General features: G+C 36.9%; 1 protein-coding gene across 1 annotated transcript; it reads left to right on the forward strand.

Annotated features, from left to right (window-relative positions):
- The first annotated feature begins 5,408 nt into the window (after nt 1-5,408).
- On the forward strand, nt 5,409-10,779 carry Pabpc4l (poly(A) binding protein cytoplasmic 4 like). Its single transcript, XM_046459570.2, has one exon. It carries the CDS (start codon nt 5,968-5,970, stop codon nt 7,084-7,086), a length of 1,119 nt encoding a protein of 372 aa, XP_046315526.1. The 5' UTR covers nt 5,409-5,967; the 3' UTR covers nt 7,087-10,779.
- The last annotated feature ends 2,412 nt before the right edge of the window (nt 10,780-13,191 follow it).

Genomic DNA, 13,191 nt, shown 5'->3' on the forward strand with positions numbered 1-13,191 from the left:
GGTAAATAGAGTGGACAAACAGATGAAGCGAATCATTTCTGATCACCCATCTGAGCATAGAGATCTGAAGAACATTAAATGAGTACTTTCCATCACCAGTTGTGTGTGACTTAGTGAACACCATGTTCTCCATCCTTGAACTAGTTTCATCGGTAGTTGACTACATTTGACTCCATAGACTTCAGAATCTACTTTGGTCTAATTAAAATAGGAGATATTTTGTTTGAAAATCCTTTTCATACATGAAATGGTTCATGATTAGCTGTAAGTAACAGAAAGGGCTTTCACTTCTACAGAGAGCTCATTGGGCAAAACTGCAATTTGGGATCCCTACATAATTTCTACTTTTTTTTTCTTTTAAGATTCCATGTTTTGGGGCTGGGGATGTGGCTCAAGCGGTAGCGCGCTCACCTGGCATGCGTGCGGCCCGGGTTCGATCCTCAGCACCACATAACAAACAAAGATGTTGTGTCCGCCAAAAAATAAATAATAAATAGTTCTCTCTCTCTCTTTAAAAAAAAAAAAGATTCCATGTTTCCAGCAGTTGCTTTTTATATTAACTTCACATTACAATTACATTTGTGAAATGTGAAAAAAAATGCTGCCTTATTTATACTTTCTATTCCAACAATATAGACTATCACATGATACCAATATTTGCTTGTCCCTAAATTTCTTTAGTACCATTTTCTTTCCAAAAATATTTTAAAACTTTATCTCTTTCATGCTAAATTTCTGTCTGATATATTGATTTTATATTTTTAAAAATTTTATATTTTTAAAAATTCATTTTTTCCAATAATGGTCCATGAGACTTTTGGGGAAATATACTGTGTTTTATTTTAGTTTTACAACTGCACTGCCTAACATTCTAACCGGTAATTTTTTTTTTTTTTATTGAGTTGAGTATCTCCTCAAGATTCACTAGTAATCAAGCATTTCTTACAGAGAAATTTCAATGTGCTCCATGAAGAGAATCCAATTCTGAAATATAAATTTCAGAATACTCCTCTGAAAAAGTTAACACTAGTTGGGTTAAAAAGTCAGAAAACATTGCAACTGGAAAGAGACTATAATTGTTGTCAAACAAAATTGAAACTAATAATCTGAAGGATGCAATATTATACTTTGCAGCAAATATTGAACATGGATGTTTTATAATATAACAAAAGCATGTTTCATTCATTGGGTTATTTTCTATTAAATAATAGTGACCATTTTGAAGAATAATAAAAACGATTCAATAACAGTTCACTTCATCAGAGTTATGATTGATGCAAGTGGACCTCAGGAATTCCTTCAATAGAATTAATACACCAAATTTTTATTTTACAAGGCATTTCCATACCCCAGCTAGCTATTTATTCATTTATCCGTAAATAGCTACAATGGTAAGCAATGGCTTCTATTGCTATCAATATCATTAAAGAGAGACACTGATAATTTTTCTGCCATCTAAGCAAATCATAAATCTTATTCCCACTTAATTTTGAGAACCAAACAGAAAACAAACTTGTACTTTGAAAGTCAACTTAGTTAAATGACACAAGATTTGGTAAAATTACGTTTTTCAAAATGAGGCAAAACACTGGATTTTAAAGGAAATGTTTTCAGAACATTTAGAAAATAAAAAAATACACATATAAATAGCTATAACAACTGGCTAAGACAAGTGTAATGCAACTAACATCATAAGCGACATAAATTTTAAGTCAATGTGCATCAAATCTGATTAACTCATACCAAAATGAGTTTCATAATATAATTCACACAATAAATAAATTGCTTTAGAAAAGGAAAAATAATCAGTGTCAGGTGGATTAATAGGAGGAAAAATATGAAAGAAAACAGGACTCAGTGGTGGTAGAATTTGGATAATCACTAAGAAAGGGAATATTTTAAAAGAATTAACTGCATTTACATATAAAATAGATGCAGGATCAACTTGACATAAGATATATGTAGTCAGAAAAGGATTGATTTTGCAAAGCCTTGAAAGTCATTTGTTAATTTTTACTAAAGTTTTATGAAGAAGATGCTAGTGAAATTATTCTGGCAGCAAAATGCAAGACAGGCTGAAGTAGAGACAGACCGACAAGCGAGTAGGAATAGTTGGGGCTGGTGCAATCATATGCAAGGAACTGAAGCCAAGGCAACAGCAAAGGGGAAGATGCACAAGACATCCCCAAATAAGAGATTACTGAGTGAACACAACTGAAATAGATGAGCTCTGGACAACCAAAGGGAAGAAACCACAGATGCCTAAAAATGCTGCTTTTTTAAACTATAAAAATGAAATTAGTACAAAGAGGAAAATGAATAAGCAAGGCCAAAATTGTTGGCCATTTACTAAAATAGGGTTAGCATCAGTTGTATAAACTTATTAGAAATAGGACCATAGGACCAAAATAAGAATTTGAACACTCTTCCTCACTTTCCCTAAAATGATGTGTGAAAAATTACACTAAATTAAGATGAAAAACTCACAAATTACCTGAATATTTTGGTATCATGTATATGTGATGGATTTATCAGCTTTTTGTGGCTGTGACCAAAATACCTGACAAAAACATCTTAGAGGAGGAAAAATGTACTGTGGCTCACAGTTTCAGTCCATGGTCAGCTGTTACATAGCTCTGGGATGCAGTGGAGCATCATGGCAGAAAGGTTTGGTGGAATAAAGCTGCTGAGCTTCAGCTATCTAGGAAACAGAGATACAATGAGGGGAGGGATTAACAGAGTGGGAACTGAAGTGGTATGGTGTGGCTAGAGGAGGTGTGGATTGGGGCAAGGCTTTGGGTATTTACTTTTATTTGGCAAGTGAAACCTATCTCTGCTTCCTGTTCACCATGTGAACTGATTCCCTCTGCCACACTCTTCCACCATGATGTTCTGCCTCACTTCCAACTCTCAGGATTGGAGCTGGACTTCTACGGACTAAGACCTCTGAAACAGTGAGCCTCAACTGAACTTCTCTTCCCTGAAATTGTTCTGCTCAGATCCTTTAGTCACAGTAGTGAAATCACTGACTAAAACAGATCCTATAGGAATAACTCACATACAAAAAGTTTCACAAATAAAAACCATCGATCGAGACTTGTCTGGGAGTAATCATAGATCCATTGCTTATAGTGGAAGAATAATACATATATTTTATTTCAACCCATAGGTCATTGGTTGGAACAAATTCTTGTAACAAAAGACAGGTTGACTAAAGAAAAACAAAAATATATGTGTAGGAGTTTATTAACAGGTATACTTCATATATCCATGGGAGATACCAGAAAATAGATCTCAGAGAAGTATCTTTGAATTCCAACTCATACATCATCTTCAACAAAGAATAAAAAATTATTCGAAAAGTACCAAGACAAAACAAAAAGATTTTGAGTCTCTTAGGAAGACAAGTAAAGTGAAGGCAAATAACTGGCAGGCAAAGACTAGTTAGTAAAGTGTCCTAATGTAGTTTCATCTGGTACTATCTCCAGTCTCATAAGATTCCAAAGTTCTTTAGTGGTCCATCACTTGTTCTCCCCAGTAGAGAGGAGATCAGGATATTTTTGTGTTTGTGAATTTATGCCTTCCTTTTAGGCAAATTGAGAGAAGTCAAAGAGAGTCCCTGCATCTGGTTCTTAATTGTATTCGGCTCAACAACTCTTCATAGTTTAGAGTAGCATATTATGGTTCCCCACATATGAAATTTTAGATAGGCTAACAGAAATTTAGATTATCATCACAGTTTGGATATGAAGTGTGCCACATAAGCTCTAGTCTTACTGCAGACATGTCTGGAGGTGAAAGAATTGGATTTTGAGAACTGTAACCTAAGCAGTTTGAATGGACTGACAGGGTGGTAACTCTCGGCCTGTGGGACATGATTGGCGGAGGTGGGTCACCGAAGACACGCCCTCCCTGGAAGTACTCCTTTTGGCAGCTTTGGGGGCCAGGGTACTCTGCTTCCTGGATGCCATGAAACACATAGCCCTCCCCTGCCACTCCTTTCCCCCATGATATTCTGACTCTTGTTGGGTCCAGAGCTTCGGACTTGATCTACCATGGAATATACCTCTGAAACTGTGAGCCAAGAAACTTTTTCTCCTCTAAGTTGTTCTTGTTGAGTATTTTGATCGCAGCAAGGAAAAGCTGAATAACACAGTTCTAGAGTGGAAATCATGCTGCTTTTACGTGTATTCATAATGATTTTTGCTGAAATATCATTACTCTCTAAGAGAGAAATATATATTTTCCCCCCACTAAATCAGGACTCATCTAGTTGCAAATTACTGATATTCAGAGCATAAATCAGAGACCAGGAGATTTTAAATCACTCACGAACTTGTCAGAAATATACAATCCCGGGTCTATCCTAACTTACTGAGTCAGAATCTACTTTTAAACAAGATCCTAAAGTATATCCATGAAAGTGTGCAAAGTACTGAATTTTCTTTACACAAACAGATTCACCCGTTCAGATGTGCAGATAACTAACTTTGCCTTTCTATGATATACTATGATTACAATTTTAAAGTTTTATACGAACGACATTAAATCGTTTTGTTTAATGGTAAAAGAAGGAGACTAATGTGAGTGAAATCTACTTCAGGCCTGGTATTGTGTTAGACATCTCCGAATCCATTAACTCAGTATGTACAGCACCCCCTGAGAAGCGCTGCTATCTCCGCATCTCGCAATGTCAAAAGCAGCCTCAGGTTAAGTACCTCTCTTTCACGGAGTTGATTTATTCAATAACCATCGTGTATCTCATTTCTGAAAATCCCTGAGAACACCGTGGGCCTGGCCCCTCGGGTCCTGGGACGTATCGTACCTTGTAAATACGGGAAAGCGCAAGGCAGCTTAAAGGTTTCTAAAAGAGAAAAGCAAACTTTTCCGAAGTGTTCAGGAAAACTTCTGTTCCGAGAAAGTGCTTAACCGGTTTCCGTGGAGCGCATTTTGCGGGCCAACTTAGGAAAGGCAGCGCGTCGGGCTTTGTCGGGGACCCGGCGGCCGTCGAGGCTGCAGCGACGGGACCCCCGGCGCCCGGCGGGGAGGGCGCGGAGGTCGGGACTGGCCCCGGAGTGGCCGGCAGCCGTCGCTGGGCAGCAGGCGAGCAGGTGGCCGCCCGGCTACCCGCGGGCGGGTGGGCTGGCTGGGCCACTCCCCGGGGCCGCCCTCCTCCACCCAGGTCGCCGCCCCCTGCTTCCCGGCCCCGCCGCCCGAGCGCGATGGGAAGTGTGTCAAGGGGCGGGGGAGGAGAAACGTTCTCAGGAAATATTGCAAAACATCCCACTTGGCAGCGAGCGCGCGGGAAGTTGGGCGCGCGAGTTCCGGGTTTCCCGCCGCGGCCGGAGCTGCGGGTGAGCGCGGCCTGATCGTCCCGGTCGCTGCGCCCCGCTCCGGTCCCCGCGCCCCGCCGCCCGCGCGCTGGGGTCCGAAGGTCCGGGGCTCAGGAGCCCGCAGCCGCGTAGGCCGGGACGGCGCGGCGGAACCGGGTCCCGGTGGGCTGGGGACTCGCCTCGGCCACCAGGCCGCCCTGCACGGCCCTGCCTGGGTCACAACTTGCTGAGTCCCTCCCCGAGCAGCTGTAACTCTAAACTGGTCGAGTGAGGCCTATTTTTATTCAGAAACCGGCGACCCGGGGCTCCTGAGGAGATCGCTCAGATGGAGGGCCAGCCCTACTCTGCAAGGTTTCTAGCAGATTGGTGGGAAAGGGACGTCTTGTCCTGATATCCTTTCTTGGAGAGCTCAGTGTCCTGTTGCCAAGTCCTGAGAAGGGGGATTGGGTTGCAGTGGACCTTTCTGATGTGACTGTTGCCTGGGCTTGGGGTGCTGTACCTGAACCCCGTTGAATGGCCAGGAAGCGGCTGTCCTGAGGTCACCAAGCTTTAGCTTGCCCCATCTGTGACCTGGCCTAGCTCCTGTAGGAATTGCCCCAAGAACTCCTGGGAACAGGCTTGTAGTGGTGCAGAGATGGATGTAGAAGCCAAGTACCGCATGGCCTCCTTGTACGTGGGTGACCTGCACATAGATGTCACCGAGGACCTATTGTTCAGGAAGTTCAGTGCAGTGGGCCCTGTGCTGTCCATCCGCATCTGCAGGGACGCGGTCACCCGCCTCTCTCTGGGCTATGCTTACGTGAACTTCCTGCAGCTGGCCGATGCCCAGAAGGCCCTAGACACCATGAACTTTGACAGGATAAAAGGCAAATCCATCCGTCTCATGTGGTCTCAAAGGGATGCCCACCTAAGGAAATCTGGAGTTGGGAATGTGTTCATCAAAAACCTGGACAAATCCATAGATAACAAGACGCTGCATGAACATTTTTCAGCTTTTGGAAAGATCCTTTCCTCCAAGGTGATGAGTGATGACCAAGGCTCCAAGGGTTACGGCTTTGTGCACTTTCAGAACCAGAGTGCGGCAGATAAGGCCATAGAGGAGATGAACGGGAAGCTGCTCAAAGACTGCAGGGTGTTTGTTGGCAGATTCAAAAACCGCAAGGATCGCGAGGCTGAGCTCAGAAGCAAAGCCTCCAGCGAATTCACCAACGTTTACATCAAAAACTTTGGGGATGACATGGATGATGAGAGACTGAAGGAGGTTTTCAGCAAGTATGGCCACCCCCTGAGTGTGAAGGTGATGACAGATGCCAGCGGGAAATCCAAAGGCTTCGGCTTCGTGAGCTTCCATAGCCACCAGGCTGCCCAAAAGGCTGTTGAAGAAATGAATGGAAAGGACATAAACGGGCAGCCGATTTTTGTGGGCAGGGCACAAAAGAAAGGAGAGAGACAGGCTGAGCTAAAGGAAATGTTTGAGCAGAAGAAAAAGGAAAGAATCCGTGGACGCCAGGGGGTAAAACTGTACATTAAGAATCTAGACGATACCATCGATGATGAGAAACTACGAAAGGAGTTTTCTTCTTTTGGATCCATTAACAGAGTGAAGGTAATGCAGGAGGAAGGGCAGAGCAAAGGGTTCGGCCTGATCTGCTTCTCCTCCTCCGAGGAGGCCCTCGCAGCCATGGCTGAGATGAATGGCCGCATCTTGGGCTCCAAAGCCCTGAACATTGCCCTGGCCCAGAAGCATAACTGACCTCGCCAGCTAGCACTTATAGCAGGTGGCGGAACCATAGCCATCTCTGCCTGAATTGCCTTCAGTGAACTTCAGAGCCCACTGATGGCTGCTTAAGTTATTAGTAAATTTTATGATAAAAATTTAGATTTTTTTTTTAACACAAAAACATTTTTTTAAAACTTTTGTGAAGAAACGAAATGAATCTCTGAAACTTGGTTCATTTTACAGAGGCACAGCTTTTCATTTTAAAATTGCAGATTCTTTTTTTTTTTATTTTGATGTAGTAGTCAGAGCAATAAATGTGGTTAGATATATCTTAATGCTATTTTGAACCAGCTGAAGTAATTGTGAGTTTATTGCATATTTTCTTTCTTACTTGAATGATATGATTAGCTTTAATTTCTTCTGTGAAAATATGTTCAAAGTAAGGATTGCAGAGTAATTTATTTTTACCAATAAATTTTGTAATTGTTTTTTAACAAAAATTTTTTTGAGAAATCAAAAGTTTAGAAATTAGTAGTCCCCATTCAGTTAAGTGTCTAATTTCATATTGAGTTAATGTTTTAAGTATCAGGGAGTAGCTGAATTTCTTTTAAATTTGTATACGGACATGGTTGTTTTTGTAAGGGTTTAAAATTATGCAAGTTTTTAAAGTTGGCTACAAACTTGCTTTTTAAGCTATTGTGTTACTTTTTCTATTGGTTTACTATAATCCAGTCCTTTCTAGTTTTCTAAATTGTTGCTTGCATAGTAAAACTTTATACATTCCTTAAATTATAGTTCTGTATCAGTTCAGGTGACCCAAAGATGGGGTGGTCTTAAATCACTTTAGGCCTATGCAGCTCAATGTTATACCATAAATTTTTGTCACATACCAATAGTATGAAATGCATATGTATAGAACATAGAAAATATGTTTAAAATCTATGTTTAAATCTCTGTTTTAGAGTGATCCACGTTACTGATGCTCTCTCAGGGTTCCAAACAGTAAGCGCCTTTATTTTTATAAATGTACACCTCCTTTTATTAGACTCTGAGAGCTATGTTGCCCATTAATATTCACTTCCAGCCTTGATTGATCAGAAATTCACTAATTGAAGTTATATTGCTTGGACTGTTTTCTAGAATAAGTTTTATATTAGTCTCATTCCCAAATCTTTTCTTTCCTTTCTTTCAATCAAATTACTCAGCTCCTTTTTACACTTTTTAAAAAGGCATTTAGTAATTGGCTTTTTATTATGTGTTGCTTCAAATCCATTTTGGAAAAAGCAGCAAGAGTTATTTATTTACATTTAAATAATTTCTTTAAAAATTCTTATGTTGTACAGGGCTGTAATCTCAGATGCCGGGGGAGGCTGAGGCAGGAGGATTGCAAGTTCAAAGCCAGTTTGAGCAAAAGCAAGGTGCTAAGCAACTCAGTGAGACTCTGTCTCTAAATAAAATACAAAAGAGGGTTGGTGATGTGGCTCAGTGGTTAAATGTCCCTGAGTTCAATCCCCGGTATCAAAAACAAAACAAAACAAAAATTCTGATTTGCTCATACCAAAGATATCTAGAAAATGATTTTTTTGTTATTGTTGTTTTCATTTTTTTGGCTTTATTTCCTTTAACCTTATATTCAAATATTTTGTTTCATACTTTACTAGTACAGAAGTAATATTAAAATAGTTTTCTTTGGCAATATTTTGACTATGAATGAATGAGAAATATACATATATATGCACATATATAAATACATTCATTGCACATTTTCTAAATTAAAAAATCTAAGTCAATGAAAAAAAATCATGGACAATGAATAAATGAAGAGTAATATGTAAAGTATTATGATAACAGATCAGATATATTAAAAATTGGTGCATATTCTCCACACTTTTTTCTGTATGTGTACACGTGGACAATTTGAGAAATGTACAATTATATAATTTTTTGTTTTAAGTTACTTTTTAAATTTGACAATATGCTATAGTCAACTTTCATGTTCACAAATAACCATTTCAATATAATTTTAATGACTATAATTGTAATGACTTTTATGTTTGGTCAATGATTATTTCATAATGCAACTAATTTCTTGTTGATAAACACATGGTGCTAGGTTATATTTTCCTTTTCTCCTCTTTTCCTTTATCATAAACAACTTTAGGATAAACATACTTGCAAAGTTATTATGCAAAAATATCTACTTATTTTCTTAAAAAATGAATAGGATTAGAATTAAGAATAAAAAGAGCAAACAACTTAAAAATGATTTTGTAAATATTGTCCAGAAAAATTGTGCCCCTTACATTAATTTATCAAACTAGAGAGGTGCCCATTTCCATGTACTCCAAGGAACAAGGGATTTTGTGGCCAATTCGACATGATATGTAAAACAAAATACTTCGATATTGCTTTATTTGACTATATTTTCATACTGATTAATTAACTATTTCATGATTTTAAACTATTTTCTTATTGGGGTGTTTTTTATTTACATGGATGTGTGAAATTTCTTTGCATTTTAATTCATTTTAAATCCCGTCCAAATATGCTCACTTTGTTTATAGTTTTGATAGTTCAAAAGTTAAATTTTAACCTCAAAATTTTCAATTTTTAGGTGTCTGTGACATCATGCTTCAAAACATTTTGAACATCTTAAATATAAAAATATAAATATATAAAACCCATATATATATATATATTATATACTATATATATTATATATACACATACATATAGTTTCTCTCTATTGTCTCTTATTACTTTCACCACACTTTCATATTCTCAATACTTTCTTACAAAATCTTTTGTCTATAAAGTATTTTGTATAAAAAGTACACCAAATTTTTTGGATGTGTCAGATTATTCCAAGTTCATGGCATGTGTTTTAGTAAATATTGATCTAATTTAAGAATTTATGTTAAACTTATGTGAAACTAATTAACTGGCTCTCACACTGATGTGTTGAAAGCATTTTTACCTCAGAAGTGAAGAGCTCTTAAGGAAGGGTACCAGGCAACAGCACGAGGAAGTGCAGAGAGTGTATCAGGCCTTGACATCCCTTTCTGGATAATCCAATCTATAAAAATGTTCAAATATTTGAATAACATTTGATGATTCTTGTATACAGATTATCAAGATACCAGGAAACTGAATTCTTCTGTCCTCTGCGCACAAGAAATTGATAGTATTTTTCAGATGTCTAGGTAAATTGTAGCTATAGCTTAATGGCACCGTAAAGTACCATCTTAGTAGAGTTGTCTTATTTCTAGGTTTCACCATTAGAAATGACTGTCACCTTACCAAAATATATAACCCTATGGATTTCCTTGACTAATGTATTTAAATTTTATTCATTCTGGTTTTGTTTATGTGTGTGTCCAAGTCATCCTAGCTGATAATAGAAGTTCATTCTTAAAGAAAATGAAATGTTTTGTTCCCAAGTGCCTTGATGAATAAATAGAACCTCCATATTTGTGATAATGATTCCCGTAAAGGTAACTTACATAGCAATGTCTTGAGCCACTGTGTCCAGTCTTGCCTCCTACTACACATTGCCAACTCTGTTGTGTAGATGCCTGTTTGCATGTTACAACTGACTCATTAATAATATGTGCCTTTTAACCTTTCATTTTTTTTTACTTTTGAAGTAAAAATTGTTGGTTAAGAATACAGTTTTTGTAGTGGTATAATATCGACATTTTAATGTTTTTAATATTTTTTATACCCATGGAGAAAATATTCAATAAAATTTAACATTTCAAAAATGAAGACATGTCTGAAAATGATTTTGACCAATTTCATTAACACTTCTACTTTTCTAAAAATTTATTACTCTTAAGAATAAACTGAAAACTACTTTTTAAATGAAGACTCATATTTTTGTGGTTTAAAAGAATAATACCTATGTAAACTAGCATTTATTTTTTAACTTATAAGAAAATACTAGTTTGAATCAAGTTTTTATTAGGAATAATTGACTATTTTAAAGACACTTATAAATTGGATTATTGTGTTAGTTTATTTTTTCAGTACCAAAATGAAATACATGAGACCAACTACCTTGTAAAGAAAGATGGTCTATTTTTGTTCACAGTATGGATGAACCTGTTTTTGGCAGAGTCACAAGGTGGTACAGTGCAACAAATGGCAAGAGATCAGGAGCACATGTGTGTGACCACTCTAGGTTCTCTTCTTATAATGCAACCAATATTCAATCATGGGATTTGCACCCAGATGACTTTATCTAATCTAATTACTCTGCTTAAGTTGCCATGCTTTTAATACCTCAAAATGGGAGATAAATTTTGACACATGACCTTTGGGACACACTTAAGCCATATCTAAAACATAATAATTGTTAAAGTAAAATTCACCTGAAATGTTGAGTATTTAGAAATTGTTTATTTCTATTATATTTGAAAATGTGCCTTATGGTGTCATATTTTTAAAAATGGGTAAAAAGAGAGAAAGAGAAATAAATTTTAAGGTTATATTTTTAAAAATAAAACAAATCAAATACCCTCAGGATACTTTTAGCTTCAAGTAATAGATCTCAAATTAGTAAAGGAAATTTTACCTAAGAGTTCTGTCATCTTCAGATCTGTTGATTGGAGTTTCTGCATCTCTTCTGTGGCTCCTGGCTCTTTCTCCTCTGTATCTAGGCTTCATCAGCAGCCAGGTTTCAAGATGATTGTAGGATTTCCTGTCATCACATCATCATACTCAGTAACATGCAGAAGGTGACATCTTTCCTAGTAACCCCTTGAACACTTGGCACCTCTCTTCTTATTGTTCAATACTGGTACATGGATTCGTCAACTTCTGCCAAAAGAATTGGGGAAGGAAACCAACTGTACAAGTTATGTGTGGAATATGGTGATAATGAGAAGAAATAGGATTGAAAATGTATATAGGGGAGTGCATACAGTAAACCCTGGATATTTTTCATCATTTATATCATATTTGGAATTTTAGTATTTATTTGATAATTTTAAGCCCTGCTTTCAAATCATTCCTCAAATCACATTTTAGTTCTTCTGTTCTCAACACTGAATAAAGCTTGTGATTTTCCTCAACCTCATTTTGCACAATCCTAGAGAATAAACTATGCAAATATATGTCAATGTTATGTTAAAATTAGATTTGTCTTTGGTAATAGGATTCATGTTACATGATCTCATACTCTGTTAGGTCTAAATTAGGAACCTAATAAAAATTATAACTGAAAAGATCAGATTCAGTTTAGTCACCTATATAGATTCCACCAGAAACAATATTGACAGGTTACAAATGGTCAGGAATGTTTTAGTATAAATCCACATTTAAAAACGTATTGGTTTCTTGAGTTTTAATTCCATGTAATCTAAATCTAATATAGTAATGTCTTAAAAATTTGACAAAAATCAATTTACTATGTACACCAAAAACTACTGTAAAATTATATATAAAGAATAAAAGAAGAGTGTCTTCTGGTAGTACAATGAATATTTCTTGAGAAATTCAAGTTATATACCTACAAAGTAGTCCCAACGTGTAAAATTCCATAGAAACAACTGTACTAAATTCTGAGTTACAAATGCACTTGGATTTGTTAAGTTCAAATTATTTTGAAAATTTCCTCAGAGGATATAATTTATGGGGAAAAAATTATGGGCATGTGTTATCTCAGAGTTTAGAGTGCTCTTTAACTAAATAAAAGTTCTTTTAAGGGAATGAGATTAATCCATCGAACAGGATAAGTAATTTCTACTATAGAAGAGAAATGCTTAACTCCTAAGAGATATTGGCATTGTAGACAATAATATTATATCAGATTTTGTTCACCTATTTATGTTATTCCACTTAGATATTACAGAAGTTCCCGTTGTGAAGTCCCAGAAAGTTCTAACAGCACATTTGAATTATAAAAGTAATGTCACCAAAATGGTGGAGAATACTATTGAATGTATGTTATATGTAGTGAATATTGGCCATGGTTCACTTTTTGTTGTTTCAATTTTTTTTTTTAAATCCGCATTCCCAGTGGGATTTTCTTATTTTGGGAAGCCATATCTGACAGTCTGTAATGTATTACAATTTTGATTTTCGTTCCGTTTCATCTTTGCACACCAGCCAGTGGCATGCCAATGCACCATAGAT

The sequence above is a fragment of the Marmota monax genome, unplaced genomic scaffold (assembly GCF_021218885.2).
Source record: "Marmota monax isolate L192 unplaced genomic scaffold, Marmota_monax_Labrador192_F-V1.1 WCK01_AAM20220418_F8-fsc00039, whole genome shotgun sequence".
NCBI lineage: Eukaryota > Metazoa > Chordata > Mammalia > Rodentia > Sciuridae > Marmota > Marmota monax.